Source organism: Mesocricetus auratus, unplaced genomic scaffold (assembly GCF_017639785.1).
Source record: "Mesocricetus auratus isolate SY011 unplaced genomic scaffold, BCM_Maur_2.0 Super-Scaffold_100003, whole genome shotgun sequence".
In the NCBI taxonomy this organism is placed as follows: domain Eukaryota; kingdom Metazoa; phylum Chordata; class Mammalia; order Rodentia; family Cricetidae; genus Mesocricetus; species Mesocricetus auratus.
In genome coordinates this window covers 71,483,052-71,502,408 of record NW_024429188.1, presented here as the reverse complement: position 1 = coordinate 71,502,408, position 19,357 = coordinate 71,483,052, and the positions used below count along the sequence as shown (strand labels likewise).

Genomic DNA, 19,357 nt, shown 5'->3' with positions numbered 1-19,357 from the left:
CTCTGAAGTAACCCCCCCTTACCAACACTAGCCTGAAGAACCAAGACTAACTTCCTGTATTATTAATGGAAAAAAGTCTGCCTAGTGAGGCTTTTCTGGAAGCTTCTTTAAGTAAATCTAAATAATCTATTCTCAGGCAAAAGAAATGAAATAAGCGGGGTCACTGTTAGATCGGGGGGACTGATTGGTAAGATGATTCAGGGGAATAACAGTAAATGAAGTTGAATAAATAAGTTGGTGTCAGCAGATCCAAAGTCATGACTAGGAAAAATGAATACATGAACTCTGTCTCTCTCTTGTTCTGTCTTTGTGTATGGGGTGGGTGGTAAAGGCAACATAATAATTTTTCCTAGGTTGTTGGCTTCCTAAAATAACTCCTTCACTGGTTCTGGCTCTGGCTCTGTCTTGACCTATGGAACAGTTGCTCCTCAACAGGCCCCGACACATCTTACTACCTCTTTGCAAGCAAGCCCTCATCTGTCTTCAGCCTAGTTTGGGGCATCCATCTCATTACTCTTCATTGCCAACACACAGAGTTCTGAGGCCTTCCTTTGACGCTTTCATCATTTTGTTCACACAAAATTTCTTCACAAATCCCTCCCTCTTTTCTTGGCCAGTTGAACACCTTAACTCCTGAGAAGGCCCAAATCAGTCAGTCAGAGGGAGTTTACTTTCCTTCTTTTGCCTCCAACAGCACAATTTGTATCAATCTTAATTACTGCATACCCGTCACAGCTGTTGCCATTGTTCTTGACTTATGTCTGACCCTTAATAGACTGTGAGGGTCTAGTGGGCCAGGTTCTTATCTGCACTCTTCTTTATATTTCCAGCTCCCAGCAGAGAGCCTGGCACAGGCTAAGATGAGGGTGTTCCAGAAGGCCTCATGAAAGGAAGGGCTTATGTGAGGGAACAGCATTCCTAAGAAGCACAAGGATGATTATTATGTGCCTCACCCAGAACATCTGGGGTTAAACACACACACACACACACACACACACACACACACACACACACACACACACACACACTTCTGCAGCACCTAGTTTGTGTGGAAAATACTATGCTAGATACTTTGGACTATACAATTAAACAAAACCATCTCTCTTTGTGTTTGGTTGGAAAGAAAAGATGAGAATACAGACAAAACACATGTTGAATTTATTAAAGTTCAATATCACTTTCAACTCAAAAATGTTACTATGGCCAGCGTGGTGGTGGTGTGCTGGTGTGGTGGTTAGCACATGCCTTTAATTCTAGCACTCGGGAGGCAGAAGCAGGTGGATCCCTGTGAATGTGAATTCAAGGTCAGCTTGGTCTACAGAGTAATTTTCCAGATAGCTAAGGCTGTTACATAGTGGAACCCTCTTCAGAAAAAATACCAGAAATCTCAATATTGATATGAGGCCTCTAAACATTCAATACAGTTTGTTCTCTTAAAGAATATTAGCTAAAGTTATTTGTCTTCTTCTTGTGATTTCAACAATGCTCAAAGAGGTGCATGAATGCAGACTAAACACTCACACACATAAAAATAAGTAAGGCCAAGTGTGGAGGTACATGCCTTTAATCCCAGCACTCAAAAAACAGACGCAGGAAGATATTCATGACTTTGAAGCCAGCATGGTCTATATAGCAAGTTCAGGCCAGCCTGTCTCAATAAGTAAGTAACAATTGAACAGAAAAACAGACATATAACAGGAAATTAAAGAAGAAATAGTGGGTACATGCAAGGCATAATAGGGAATAAAAAGATGTAATCATTCAGGAAAATAAGCTGCCTTAACACTGCATATGTTGATCAGTTGATGAAATTATACTGTGTAAAATGATATAACATCCAATATTATATTTTAAAAAATAACTGGGAAGTGCTTTTACATTTTATCTTTCGGTTTGGCCAATGGAAAGTGGAGGCATATTAGAAAATGTATAAGGAAGTAAAAAAATAATAGATAAAATATACTTTGACTTTTTACTGGTTTCAGAGAGAGAATAGGAATGCCTGAAGACATGTGGCAGCTCAGATTAATTTCCCTGTTTTGTGATAATGTAGTACTAGAATGATTTAGATAGTTTTTATTTAATTTAGTCAGTCCTTGAGTAAGGAATAGGCTGTTACTTCTAGACCAGCCGTGATCTTAGTGAGCTAAATAAGGATTGGCTGAAAACTGGATGAGGTCATCAATGAAGCATTATGTGCTAGGTGCTCAGAAGGTTTAAAAGGAGGTACAGTGACCCTGCCCCACAGGCTCTTCCTTAGTATATGGACATCTAGGCAGCAGGATGTAGAGTAGGTGAGTAGGTACCACAGTAACTGACTAACGGTCCAAGGTAATAGCAGAATGTGGTCAGACTACAAGTACTAATGTTAGAGGACTGGGATGTGGGAGGGAGAGCATTGTCACTGAGTTGGGGCGTGTGCAGGTAGACTTTGTGTAGAGGAAATAGCTTTCGTGTTCAAAGGTTGGCAGGGAATAAGGAGCAAGCGTTGTTCAAAGGATAATCCTACTGGGCTGGGTGTGCAGCAGACAATTCATGTTGGCACAGCAGTGGGAAATGCGTTGGGATTTTGTTTGAGGGTTTAATAGGGGTAAGGGATTGGGGTGCCACAGAGGACGTTTGACTTAAAAGTGACCTCTTGTTTATGGTGTTTCCCATGCCTGATGTCTGCCAAAGAAAACCATTTAAACCTAATCTTGAAGGTTACAGGAATTTGATAGGAAAGAGACACAAATGTCTACTAAATGTTGAATGCAGCGCTAGTAGCAAAAATAGTTAGGGAAAATATTTTCTTACATTTGTTGGCATCAAGTATATTCTTGTGGCCCAAAACGTGGAGAAAATAAGACTGAACTAGAAAAGGAAAAATATTGGAGTCTGCCTTACTATTTGGAGATAGTGTTTCTGTGTAAATGATTGGACTAGAGCAAGGGCAAAACGGAACCTTCCCCCTCTCCAAGAGCAAGGTAGAACTAGAGACAGCAGGCCCTCCAGGGGCTCTGCCGAGCACCTATTTGTGATTCAAAGTCTGAACAGGAACAGTCTTGGCTCCGAGTCAAGATAGCTGTTTGTTTTTATATTAGTCATGTGTCATTTCAGAGAGTACACTGTGTCTGATGAAGGAAGCAGAGGTATGCGGGGCTTAGTCTTGGGCAAGTTACCCAATCTCGTTGAACCTGGATTTTAATCTGTAAACTGAGAGAAGTAGGTTTGAGGTCATAATGGGAGGTTTGTGATATAGCTAGGAGCTAGCAGGTATCAAGGGCTTAGCAGCAGTGCTTGGCACATGGTGCCCAGTACTGTAGTCAACAGTACTTGAAGTACTTTATCTTGTGGCTTAAAGAAGCATATATTAAGCTGCTTTAGATGGGATTAACTATTTTAGTTTGGGATCCAGACCCCAGCCTAGATTTGAACTAAACTGAACTTCTGGGTTTAGTGGCACGGCAAGGAGAAAGCGGGTGTAGTGAGGCAGGAGGCATTGGTACAAGGTGTTGTGGCCACAGGAATATTAATTTCCATGTGGGCTTTTGGTTTAGTTTGGCATTGACTGTCCTTCAAACAAAGCAGCGTTGTGAGTGGCAGAGGAAGGTAGGAGGAAAGTGAACACATTCTTGGAAATAAGATGTGCCTGTTAGCTTGAGCTGTTTTGTTTTTGCTTCAGCCACAGAAATATTACTTTGCTCTCAGACTTGCAATGAAATCCCTCCTAGGCCATGGAACAAATCTGAACTTCAGAGGAAACTCTCTGGTTAGGATGACAAGGAGTTAGCAAGACTTCCTTTGATGTTTGTTGTCTTTAATACAAGAGTCTTCAAATGAGGTCAGTTAGCTTAAGAACGAAGCATCACATATACTTACAGCCGGGGTCCTTCAGCTGCCCTATGTAGCTTATTTAAAAGCTGGATGTCTGCTATGTTTCCTGATGACTTTACCTCCATGTATTTATAGGAGTAAGTTCTCTCCCCTCCCCATGAACACACACACACACACACACACAAACACACACACACACAAGAACACAAAGACACACAGAGAAACACACAAAACACACAGACACACACAAAACATACAAAAACACATAGACACACAGACACACACGCAAATACATACAGACACACACACAAACACAACACAAGAACACACAAAGATACACACAGAAACACAAAAAACCCACAGACACACACAGACGTACACAAAAATACACACAGACACACACAGACACACACAGACACACACAGACGTATACACAAAAACACACACAGACACACAAGCACACACAGAGAAATCCACACAGAAACCCACAAAAAGACACAATAACACATAGACACCTACACAGACACACACAAAAACACAAACATACATACAGACATACACAGGGGCAAACACACAGACACAGAGTAACACACACAAACACAAAGACACACAAAGACACACACACAAAAACACACAGACACAGATGCACACACAAATACATACAAACACACATACACACACACACGAACACACAAAGACACACACAGAAACACACAAAACACACAGACACACACAGATTTACACACAAATACAAACAGACACACAAAGACACACACACAAACACACACAAAGACACACACACACAAGAACACACAGAGAAACCCACACAGAAACCCACAAAAAGACACAATAACACCCAGACACGTATACAGACACACAAACACACACACATGCATACAGAAATACACAGAAACACACACAAAGACACCCAAAGACACACAGACACACACGCACACACAGAGAAACCCACACAGTAACACACAAAAAGACAAAATAACACACAGACATGTACACAGACACACAAACACACACAAACATGCATACATACATACAGAGACACATACACAGAGACACACAGTAACACACACAAACACACAGACACACAAAGACACACACAAACACACCCAAAGACACACAGACACACACACAAATACATACAGATACACATACAAACAAACACACACACGAACACACAAAGACACACACAGAAACACACAAAACACACAGACACACACAGACATACACACAAATACAGACACACAAAGACACACACAAACACACACAAAGACACGCACACACAAGAACACACAGAGAAACCCACACAGAAACCCACAAAAAGACACAATAACACCCAGACACGTATACAGACACACAAACACACACACATGCATACAGAAATACACAGAAACACACACAAAGACACCCAAAGACACACAGACACACACGCACACACAGAGAAACCCACACAGTAAACCACAAAAAGACAAAATAACACACAGACATGTACACAGACACACAAACACACACAAACATGCACACAGACATACACAGAGACACACACACAGACACACAGTAACACACACAAACACAAAGACACACACAGCCACACAAAGACACACACACAAACACACCCAAAGACACACAGACACACACAAGCACACACAGAGAAACCCACACAAACACCCAAAAAGATACAATAACACACAGACACGTACACAGACACACAAACACACAAAAACATGCATACATACATACACAGAGACACACACAAAGACACACACAGACACACAGTAAGACACACAAACACAAAGACACACACAGCCACACAAAGACACACACACAAAAACACACAAAGACACGCACACACACACAAGAACACACAGAGAAACCCACACAGAAACACACAAAAAGACACAATAACACACAGACACGTACACAGACACACAAACACACAAACATGCATACAGAGATACACAGAGTCACACACAAACACAGAAACACAGTAAGACACACAAACACAAAGACACACACAGACACACAAAGACACACACACACGAACACACCCAAAGACACACAGACACACACAAGCACACACAGAGAAATACACACAGAAACACACAAAAGACAAAATAACACACAGGCATGTACACAGACACACAAACACACAAACATGCATACAGACATACACAGAGACACACACAAACACACACACACAGACACACAGTAACACACAAACACAAAGACACACACAGCCACACAAAGACACACACACGAACACACCCAAAGACACACAGACACACACAAGCACACACAGAAACACACAGAAACACACAAAAGACAAAATAACACACAGACATGTACACAGACACACAAACACACACAAATATGCATACAATCATACACAGAGACACACACAAAGACACAAAGACACACACACACAAACACACACAAAAGACTCGCAGACACACAGAAGCACACACAGAGAAACCCACACAGAAACCCACAAAAAGACACAATAACACCCAGACACGTATACAGACACACAAACACACACACATGCATACAGAAATACACAGAAACACACACAAAGACACCCAAAGACACACAGACACACACGCACACACAGAGAAACCCACACAGAAACACACAAAAAGACAAAATAACACACAGACATGTACACAGACACACAAACACACACAAACATGCACACAGACATACACAGAGACACACACACAGACACACAGTAACACACAGAAACACAAAGACACTCACAGACACAAAGACACACACAAACACACCCAAAGACACACAGACACACACAAGCACACACAGGGAAACCCACACAGAAACACACATAAAGACACAATAACACACAGACACATACACAGACACACAAACACACAAACATGCATACATACATACACAGAGACACACACAAAGACACACATACAAACACACACAAAGACACACACACAGACAAACAAAGACACACATACAAACACACACAAAGACACACAGACACACACAAGCACACACAGAGAAACCCACACAGAAACACACAAAAAGACACAATAACACCCAGACACTTACACAGATACACAAACACACACAAGCATGCATACAGACATACACAGAGACACACACAAGACACATAGCCACACAAAGACACACACACAAACACACACAAAGACACGCACACACACACAAGAACACACAGAGAAACCCACACAGAAGCACCCAAAAAGATACAATAACACACAGACACGTACACAGACAAAAACACACACAAATATGCATGCAGACATACACAGAGACACACACACAAACACACACAGGCACAAAAAGACATGCAGACACATACAAGCACACACAGAGAAACCCACACAGAAACACACAAAAAGGCACATTAGCACACAGACACGTACAATGACATAGAAACACACACAAACATGCATACAGACATACACAGAGACACACACAAACACACACACAGACACACAGTTACACACACAAACACAAAGACACACACAGACACACAAACACACCCAAAGACACGAACACACAAGCACACACAGAGAAACACAAACGGAAACACACAAAAAGACAAAACAACACACAGACATGTACACAGACATACAAACACACACAAACATGCATACAGACATACACAGAGACACACACAAACACACACACAGACACACAGTAACACACAAACACAAAGACACACACAGCCACACAAACACACACACAAACACACACAAAGACACGCACACACACACAAGAACACACAGAGAAACCCACACAGTAACACACAAAAAGACACAATAACACACAGACACGATACAGACACACAAACACACACAAATATGCATACAGACATACACAGAGACACACACACAGACACACAGTAACACACACAAACACAAAGACACACACAGCCACACAAAGACACACACACGAACACACCCAAAGACAAACAGACACACACAAGCACACACAGAGAAACCCACACAAACACCCAAAAAGATACAATAACACACAGACAGGGTACACAGACACACAAACACACAAAAACATGCATGCATACATACACAGAGACGGACACAAAGACACACACAGGCACACAGTAAGACACACAAAAACAAAGACACACACAGCCACACAAAGACACACACACAAAAACACACAAAGACACGCACACACACACAAGAACACACAGAGAAACCCACACAGAAACACACAAAAAGACACAATAACACACAGACACGTACACAGACACACAAACACACACAAACATGCATACAGACATAGACAGAGACACACACAAAGACACGCAGACACAAAAAGACACACACACAAACACACACAAAGACACGCAGACACATACAAGCACACACAGAGAAACTCACACAGAAACACACAAAAAGACACATTAACACACAGACACGTACACCGACACACAAACACACAAACATGCATACAGACATACACAGAGTCACACACAAACACAGACACACAGTAAGACACACAAACACAAAGACGCACACAGACGCACAAAGACACACACACACAAACACACCCAAAGACACACAGACACACACAAGCACACACAGAGAAATACACACAGAAACACACAAAAGACAAAATAACACGCAGGCATGTACGCAGACACACAAACACACACAAACATGCATACAGACATACACAGAGACACACACAAACACACACACACAGACACACAGTAACACACAAACACAAAGACACACACAGCCACACAAAGACACACACACGAACACACCCAAAGACACACAGACACACACAAGCACACACAGAAACACACACAGAAACACACAAAAGACAAAATAACACACAGACATGTACACAGACACACAAACACACACAAATATGCATACAAACATACACAGAGACACACACAAAGACACAAAGACACACACACACAAACACACACAAAAGACTCGCAGACACACAGAAGCACACACAGAGAAACCCACACAGAAACCCACAAAAAGACACAATAACACCCAGACACGTATACAGACACACAAACACACACACATGCATACAGAAATACACAGAAACACACACAAAGACACCCAAAGACACACAGACACACACGCACACACAGAGAAACCCACACAGAAACACACAAAAAGACAAAATAACACACAGACATGTACACAGACACACAAACACACACAAACATGCACACAGACATACACAGAGACACACACACAGACACACAGTAACACACAGAAACACAAAGACACTCACAGACACAAAGACACACACAAACACACCCAAAGACACACAGACACACACAAGCACACACAGGGAAACCCACACAGAAACACACATAAAGACACAATAACACACAGACACATACACAGACACACAAACACACAAACATGCATACATACATACACAGAGACACACACAAAGACACACATACAAACACACACAAAGACACACACACAGACAAACAAAGACACACATACAAACACACACAAAGACACACAGACACACACAAGCACACACAGAGAAACCCACACAGAAACACACAAAAAGACACAATAACACCCAGACACTTACACAGATACACAAACACACACAAGCATGCATACAGACATACACAGAGACACACACAAGACACATAGCCACACAAAGACACACACACAAACACACACAAAGACACGCACACACACACAAGAACACACAGAGAAACCCACACAGAAGCACCCAAAAAGATACAATAACACACAGACACGTACACAGACAAAAACACACACAAATATGCATGCAGACATACACAGAGACACACACACAAACACACACAGGCACAAAAAGACATGCAGACACATACAAGCACACACAGAGAAACCCACACAGAAACACACAAAAAGGCACATTAGCACACAGACACGTACAATGACATAGAAACACACACAAACATGCATACAGACATACACAGAGACACACACAAACACACACACAGACACACAGTAACACACACAAACACAAAGACACACACAGACACACAAACACACCCAAAGACACGAACACACAAGCACACACAGAGAAACACAAACGGAAACACACAAAAAGACAAAACAACACACAGACATGTACACAGACATACAAACACACACAAACATGCATACAGACATACACAGAGACACACACAAACACACACACAGACACACAGTAACACACAAACACAAAGACACACACAGCCACACAAACACACACACAAAGACACACAAAGACACGCACACACACACAAGAACACACAGAGAAACCCACACAGTAACACACAAAAAGACACAATAACACACAGACACGATACAGACACACAAACACACACAAATATGCATACAGACATACACAGAGACACACACAAGACACACAGACACACAAAGACACACACACAAACACACACAAAAACACGCAGACACACAGAAGCACACACAGAGGAACCCACACAGAAACACACAAAAAGACACAATAACACCCAGACACATATACAGACACACAAACACACACACATGCATACAGAAATACACAGAAACACACACAAAGATACCCAAAGACACACAGACACACACGCACACACAGAGAAACCCACACAGAAACACACAAAAAGGCAAAATAACACACAGACATGTACACAGACACATAAACACACACAAACATTCACACAGACATACACAGAGACACATACACAGACACACAGTAACACACAGAAACACAAAGACACACACAGACACACAAAGACACACACAAACACACCCAAAGACACACAGACACACACAAGCACACACAGGGAAACCCACACAGAAACACACAAAAAGACACAATAACACACAGACATGTACACAGACACACAAACACACACAAACATGCATACATACACAAACAGAGACACACACAAAGACACACACACAGACACACAAAGACACACATACAAACACACACAAAGACACACACACAGACACACAAAGACACACATACAAACACACACAAAGACACACAGACACACACAAGCACACACAGAGAAACCCACACAGAAACACACAAAAAGACACAATAACACCCAGACACTTACACAGACACACAAACACACACACATTCATGCAGACATACACAGAAACACACCCAAAGACACACAGACACACACGCACACACAGAGAAACCCACACAAACACACAAAAGACAAAATAACACACAGACATGTACACAGACACACAAACACACACAAACATGCACGCAGACATACACAGAGACACACACACAGACACACAGTAACACACACAAACACAAAGACACACACAGACACAAAGACACACACAAACACACCCAAAGACACACAGATGCACACAAGCACATACAGGGAAACCCACACAAAAAGACACAATAACACAGACATGTACACAGACACACAAACACACACAAACATGCATACAGACATACACAGAGATACACACAAACATACAGACACACAGTAACACACACAAACACAAACACACACGCAGACACACAAAGACACACACACAAACACACACAAAGACACGCAGACATGCACAAGCACACACACAGAAACCCACAAAAGACACAATAACACATAGACACGTACACAGACACAAACAGACAGAAACATGCATACAGATATACACAGAGGCACACACACAAACACACAGTAACACACACAAACACAAAGACTCACACAGACACACAAAGACACGCAGACACACACAAGCACACACAGAGAAACCCACACAGAAACACACAAAAAGACACAATAACACACAGACATGTACACAGACACACAAACACACACAAACATGCATACAGACACTCACAGAGACACACACAAAGACACACACAGACACACAGTAACACACACAAACACAAAGACACACACAGACAAATACACAGACACACACACAAACACATACACAGTCACACACCCAAACACACATAGACACACACACAAACAATACACACACACAGACACAAATACACACAGAGACAGACACATAAACACAAACACATACAAACACACACAGACACATATACAAACATTTACAGAAACAGACACACACACGGACAAACAGGCACACACACAGACGCACACAAACACACAGAAACACACAAAAAGACACAAAAATGCAGACACATACACAGATACACACACAAAGACACACAGACACACTCAGACACAGACACAAACACACATATACACAGATACACTCACAAACACACAGGCACACACTCACAAACACACACAAACACACACAGACACATACAAACACACAAACACACACAGACACACAAACACATACACAACACACACAGACACAAACACACACAGTCAGACACACACAAACCCCCACAAGCACACACAGATACACACACACAGACAGACACACAAATACACACAGACACATATACAGACACACAAACATACACAATCACATATGCTCACACATACAAACACACTTACACAGACACACACAGACACACACAGTCACATACACTAAAACACACATACAAACACAAACAAACACACACAAACACATGCAGACACACACAGAGAGACACACAAACACACAGACACACACATAACAGACACAAGCACATACACAAGCACACACACAAATACACACACAGACAGACACACAAAGACACACAGACACATTTACAGACACACACACAAACAGACACATACACAGTCACATACAGTCACACATACAAACACACAGACACAGACATACGCAGTCACATAAACAAACACGTACAAACACACACAGACAAACACACAAACACACACACATACACTCTGTTTCCCATGCATTTGTGTATCACATCTTTGTAATTTAGGGGTAAAACTCAGTATAAACCCTGGCAATGAAGTAACTCATTTTCCAAGTGGTGTTTCCTTGGACTGCAGACGTCTGGTTGGATGTTATAGGAACCGGTCCCAGGTCAATATTTAAAGCACAGGAAAGCCTTCATGATCAAGTCAATGGAACTTTGTTGTGAGAATTCTCAGTTTCTGTGGCAGCATGTGTTTCAAGCACAGTTTCAAGTAGAAAAAGTTTGGGCATCCACTTGTCTTTCATGAACATATAACCTGACTGTAAGGGCTTTATTGAATATGAAGTATATTGCATAGAGACTGATATTGCCTTTGATCCCTGTAGTTATAGCACACACTTAACCATCTCTGCTCTCAAAGAAACCAGCCCTCAATGTGCATTTTGTGATGTAACAGTATAAATCAATATATTCATAATCCATAACACCAAAGCAAGTACCTACGCACATGCTTTAGCAGGAGATAATAGCATACTTTATTCTCACATTTTAAATGTCTGGATATCCAATTGCAAAACTTCACTGCTATGTCTCACTGTACAGACAAAGGAACGTATAAATTTGTGTGACTGCTGTTAGTTTCAAGTCAGATTTTCCAGAGAATACCATTTTCTCAAGAAAGGTTATATTTTTATGAAACAGGAATATATATCAATTCATATTAACATTGAGTCTTTGCACCCATGAATACTCCCCCACTACTATTCTCCTCCGTTAATGCACCAGTAACAAAGGAGATCAGGGTGCCTATATAACTTCATCCATTTGTATTTATTTAAGTACTACAAATTTGATTAGAAGAAAATATCCCTACCCTGTTATTCCCATGAGAGGCAAAAGTTGTTTGTATCCAAGTGGAGGGTAATCTGATTTTTGTTTTTATTCTTTTCTTTCAGGGCACTAGGGACCTGGGAGGCTGGACCTTCCATCACTGCTGGCAGTGATAAACAACATATGATGAAGTTTTAGAAAAGGGGGGTTGGGGAAGAGAGGTGGGTAGGAGACGGGAAAGATTCCACAGGACGAACAACAAAATGAAGCAAGCTCCACTAGAAGCTTTATATACAGTTTTCAGTAACGTACAGCAGAGGGCGCTCCGAAATTGTCGCAACTTTCCGGACAGCCTCCTAGACTTGACCCTCTAGAAAATCGTAGCGTGTTTCCGGCTCTTCTCAGTTGCAGACACTCGTAAGTTTTCGGCAGTTTTCGGGGAAACTCGGGAACTCCCGCGCCTGACTGGCTCGAGTGATCGCCCGTTGCCGAGGCGCAGGGTCTCGGGCTAGTCATGGCGTCCCCATCTCGGAGGCTGCAGACTAAACCAGTCATTACTTGTTTCAAAAGCGTTCTCTTGATCTACACTTTCATCTTTTGGGTGAGACACGGGAACGGCTGGGGAACCCGGGCTTAGGTGGTGGGTGTGACCCGGAGCAGAGAACCTCAGGTCTGGAATGGGATGAGGTTTGGGTGGCTGTGGTTCCCGAGACCCCAGCGCTGGCGACCAGTGGCCTAGGCCGCAGTGGCAGGGTCCCCGAGATTGGATCTGGGGCGTTGTAGCATTGGCGCTGGGATCTTGATGCGATATGCCTGGTTGAAGTGGAACCCAGATGTCTCAGGAGATCGAGGTTGGAGCGAGAGATGAAGACCAGAGTTAAGGCCCCTAGAGCACACAAGGTGTCCCTAAACCTTTGAAGATGAGAGACTTGTCTCCTTCCCTTTGAGGGGGGTCTTTTGCATAATAGTATCTCTCTTTTCACTGCTTCATAAGAGGGGAGTTTTTCACAGGTAAGTATGGTGTGATTCTATTCCTGCCAGTCTATCCTTGGGTTTTCTTTTGTGTACCATCCCTTTGTATCCTATGTCCATCCCTAAATTGGGGATGGGGGATGCAAGAAGTTTCTGGAATCCCGAAATGCTTCTGATCCTCCCCCTTACAAAATGGCTTTCTCTCTCAGACTGGAGTAAATTGCTTGAGGAAAATTTGATCTCTAGACACGTATGCCGTGGGGTATGTTTTACACAATACAACAGATGGAGTTTGAGAAGATGCCTTGTCCACAAGCTTCCTTTATTTTCAGAACCCTGTTGTGCCTTGTCAGCACCTGCCCCTCACCCCCTTATCCTAGCCACCGCTCTGAGGCAACCACACTGCTAAATTCATTCTCACACCAATTGTGTCTTAAGACACTTCCTGAGTTGGTGATAGAATACACAAGCTTGTATGGTGCCTAATTGTTTCTTTCTCTGATTTCTCATGTAGATCACTGGTGTTATCCTTCTTGCCGTTGGCATTTGGGGCAAGGTGAGCCTGGAAAATTATTTTTCCCTCTTAAATGAGAGGGCCACCAATGTCCCTTTTGTGCTCATTGGCACAGGCACTGTCATTATTCTCTTGGGCACCTTTGGTTGTTTTGCTACCTGTCGAGCCTCTGCATGGATGCTGAAACTGGTGAGTCCCTGATTTCTTTAGACTATTCTTGGTTTTCTTAGAAGTCTTACATGTTCTAACCTTGTGTCTTTGTTTCTCGGAACTGATCATAGCTGTTTACACTTCTTCCCATTCCTTATGAAAAAAGCTAACAGTCCCACTACTGGCTTCCATATTTAAGTAGACATTTTGATACTGCTTTCCCTACCCTTTTCAATAAAATATGTTGAACTGATTGCCTGGAATCCCACCCCCCCTTGCAGCTTCAATGAGTCTGATTTGTCCTAACTTGAACTTTCTTTTCCATTTTTACCTCACAGTATGCGATGTTTCTGACACTCATTTTTTTGGTCGAACTAGTTGCTGCCATTGTAGGATTTGTTTTCAGACATGAGGTAAGCCTGAATTAGACAATCATACTATGTTAAAATTTATCATCTTAGGTTATGTAGCACGGCTTGACAGCTTTCATTATTTTTAAAAACCACTTCAGGCTGTATTTCAGGCTAAACTTGGAACCTCAATCTGGACAGTAGTGGTTTTCTACTAAAAAATCTGACATAATTTTAATGTAAATGAACATTGAAAAATGTGTAAGATAGTAATCACTAGAAGAAAATGGTGCCACATTCACACCAGTTTCTAGTTATAATTTGGTGCATACGCACCTAGTAAAGTGGGGCTTTATAACCTTACTAATAGGAAAGTAAGATACAAAGTCTGTAGGTAAATTAATACCTTCCCGTAAGTCACGTTTTGAAAAATAATTAATGCAAATCATCAAAATCTTAATAGTTATTTATGAAAATGAAGTAAACATGGCAGTGTGTAGAGGCCATTCATCAAGCATCGTTGGAACTGTTAGTTCAGTCTGTTTGTTTGTTTTTTGGTTTTTCGAGACAGGGTTTCTCTGTAGGTTTGGAGGCTGTCCTGGAACTCCCTCTTGTAGACCAGGCTGGTCTCAATCTCACAAAGATCCGCCTACCTCTGCCTCCCGAGTGCTGGAATTAAAGGTGTGAGCCACCACCACCCGGCTAGTGCAGTCTTCTAAAGTAAAAATTTGCAGCTCAAAAAAATATATTGTAACATCTTGCTTTATAGTTCTTTCAGACAAACTATATCCCTTAGTAGACAAAATTGGATCATGGAAGTTAATTACCGCACCTCAAAGATATAACCATTGGCCAGACATTAGACTTTCTTACTTGATATAGCAACCCCAAGTGTTTTCTAGAATATTTGTTTATTGGCATTTTACTTTTCTGATACAGATTAAGAACAGCTTTAAGAATAACTATGAAAATGCTTTAAAGGAGTACAACTCCACAAAGGATTATAGAAGTGAAGCTGTAGACAAGATCCAAAGTACGGTAAGTGGTTAGGGCTGGTCCCTCCTTATTGCCTCAGCGGAAAGGATGGAACTAGGCTGCTAGGTGTTTCCCTGTGTATGGAAAAGTAGTGTGGGATGATACTACAAAACTATGTGTTAGTCTACCTACGTGTCCTTGTTCTCTTTCTCCCACTTACATCATAGACAAATACTGTTAGTGCCAAACACGGCAGGGCAGTAGAGTCAGCTTAAAACTTTTATGCTTATTGTTAGAATCAAGTGCCAGTCTGTTGACCTAATCAAGAAGAGAGAGATCATCCAGTATGTTACATATTGTTTTGGTCACATATTACAATAGGAAATTAAGGTTAAATGCTTGGCTGCAAGCCAGTAATATGAATGAGTACAAATGCTTTTTAATTTTTTTTCAGTTGCATTGTTGTGGTGTCACTGACTATACAGATTGGAAAGGCACTAATTATTACTCAGAAACAGGATTTCCCAAGAGCTGCTGTAAACTCGAAGGATGTTCTCCACAAAGAGATACAGCTAAAGTCAACGAAGAGGTAAGGGCCCTTTTAGGGATTTTTGACAATGTTTGAGGATTTAATGGAATACAAAATATGGATAAAAGTGTTACTTGTGTGAATATGCATAATCTGATGTTTGTAGGGTAGCTTGTACTAATAGCAAGTGACTTTCCAATGCATTACCCAGAAGGTGAAACTAGTTGAGACTAGGAGCAGATAAAACAGGCTAGATTTCAGTAAAATGATAAAGGCTAATCATAGCTCAAAACCATCTTCTGTGGAAAGCTGAATGGTCAAAATAGTAATTACCAGGAAGAAAAACACAGCTTTCTAGTTTTGTACTTAATGTCTTTCCTCTGCCATTAGGGTTGCTTCATAAAGGTAATGGCAATTATAGAGTCAGAAATGGGGGTCGTTGCTGGAATTTCTTTTGGAGTTGCTTGCTTTCAGGTAAGATTTGTTCTTTGTGAAATGTCTAATTCTTGTAGGTATAAGAGAAAGATTTAGGTGGTTGCTTTGGGGGAGGGGGACGTTGTTTCTTTGAGACAGAGTGTCACAATGTATTCCTAGCTGGCCTGGAACTCAAAATGTAGACCAGGCTGTCCTCGAACTCCAGAAGATCCACCTTCCTCTCCCTCCCAAGTGATATAATGAAAGACATGTGCCAGCACAGCCAGCTGGGTTTCACTTTCAAGGTGTGAAGGTTTGGCTTCAGGGGACCGGCTACCGTAGACAGTGTAAGAGGGGACCGGCTACCTTAGACAGTGTAAGAGGGGACCGGCTACCATAGACTGTGTAAGAGAAGTCTTATTTCTCAAAAAGCAGTCAATTAGCCATCACAGGAGAGCAGCCCTCTGACTTTTCCTATGGTGAAGTCATGGCACTTACTTTCAATGTTTATTATTGATTTGGATTTGTAGTTGGGTCTTTATTTAGTTTATTTTTTCAAGTGGAGGACTTCCTGGCTCTTGTGTTTTACACAACTACAAATAGCTCTAAATTTTAAAGTCCATTGCCATAGCCAGTCATGTCTTGAATCTATAAAAGTAAGACTTAGAAGAATTTAATCCTACCAGTAGGTATATAGCATACATATATACGTGTGTGTGTATGTGTGTGTTTAATTTTGTTCATATTTTCTCTCCAGCTAATTGGAATCTTTCTCGCCTACTGCCTTTCTCGTGCTATAACAAATAATCAGTATGAAATAGTATAACCATATACACACGGGCTTATTCCTCTCCAACTTTAAGGTATGCGCAGTTTGATTCTTAACCCTGTTCATATTGATATTATGGTAGCTTGTGCATATGAATTATGAACTACATTTTCCAAGATGTTTTCCCGTAGCTTATTTAAATCTCCTTCTTGGTCAGCTTTCTATCTGCACGGCTGGCCTGAAAGCACTAATGATGCTTATCCATGCTTGCGTTTTCAAGCGTTTGTGCAATAAAAGAGCTCGTCTGAATTTAAGTGTAGCCTATACATGTCAACCTGAAGATCACAAGAGGTCTCCTTTCTCAGGTGTTTTGACCTAGAGTTGGGGAAAATTTAAGAGTCTAGCCATGACCTTTAATTTGTGAAGTATTCAGGAAAATATGTCCTGCTCTTGACTAATGTTGGCATTTCCCCTAATCCTTAATTTTCATTCACCATACAGTCTTAATCAATGCCTAAGAGTGTTGTTGGTAGAAAAGTATTTTTGATAGACTGGATTTAGATGAATTAAGTTCATCTGGTTTAAACCAGAAACCAGGTATAGCATGTAATTGTTACTGGCTGAATTAATCTCTAGTGTACCTGTTATATTTTAATTGGGCCACTGTTTGTGAGCAAATGGGGAGGTCTTCATTAGTGGGAATAGAGCAGGGTATAGGCAAATGCAGATGATGAAATTAAGTAACAAGTAAATTAACCTTTTTTCTCTTTAATTTTTGGATACTAAGGTTACCCTTATGAGTTTTAACATCGTCTGGATGGAGACTGACAACTGATTATCCTGTAAAACTACACCAGTAGACTGATTTAATCAAGATATTTGTGTCTTACTATGTTCTGTGTCCACTTTCTATCCTATTCCTATGTCCCTGTATCTCTGAAACACTGGAAGATCTAGTAAACTGTAAATGACATAATAACGTTTCCCTTGAAATTCATTTCTCAGTGTCGCAACTGTGAAAAGTGCTGTGAATTTGCTGTTTTGATACAGTGGTGATGGAAATTTAAGCCCTATGAATTTTTGTTGATGTAGTATGATAGCAAATTGGCCTCCCTGAGTGGGCCTCTTACTAGTTGAGAGTATGTGGCTTGATTGTATAATCTGCATCAAGAAGAAAAATGTTTCATTAGTCTCTGCTGATA

General features: G+C 41.4%; 1 protein-coding gene across 2 annotated transcripts; it reads left to right on the top strand.

Moving 5' to 3' along the window:
- Positions 1-2,228: 2,228 nt before the first annotated feature.
- On the top strand, positions 2,229-19,131 carry Tspan6 (tetraspanin 6). 2 transcript variants are annotated; one of them, XM_040744369.1, is made up of 9 exons: positions 2,229-2,294; positions 13,608-13,899; positions 14,969-15,157; positions 15,457-15,531; positions 16,408-16,506; positions 16,898-17,032; positions 17,363-17,446; positions 18,144-18,249; positions 18,943-19,131. In XM_040744369.1, the coding sequence occupies exons 3-8, from the start codon at positions 15,146-15,148 to the stop codon at positions 18,210-18,212; spliced, it is 474 nt and encodes a 157-aa protein (XP_040600303.1). In that variant the 5' UTR covers positions 2,229-2,294; positions 13,608-13,899; positions 14,969-15,145; the 3' UTR covers positions 18,213-18,249; positions 18,943-19,131. The 2 variants fall into 2 exon arrangements, with proteins under 2 accessions (XP_040600303.1, XP_005072561.1); XM_005072504.4 differs by lacking the exons at positions 2,229-2,294; positions 13,608-13,899 and adding an exon at positions 13,906-14,083.
- Positions 19,132-19,357: the final 226 nt, after the last annotated feature.

Coding starts and splice junctions, on each gene's coding strand:
- Tspan6 (XM_005072504.4), top strand. CDS start 13,997: ATGGCGTCCCCATCTCGGAGGCTGCAGACTAAACCAGTCATTACTTGT. Junction 16,507..16,897: donor TAGACAAGATCCAAAGTACG/GTAAGTGGTTAG, acceptor ATTTTTTTTCAG/TTGCATTGTTGTGGTGTCAC. Junction 17,033..17,362: donor CAGCTAAAGTCAACGAAGAG/GTAAGGGCCCTT, acceptor CTCTGCCATTAG/GGTTGCTTCATAAAGGTAAT.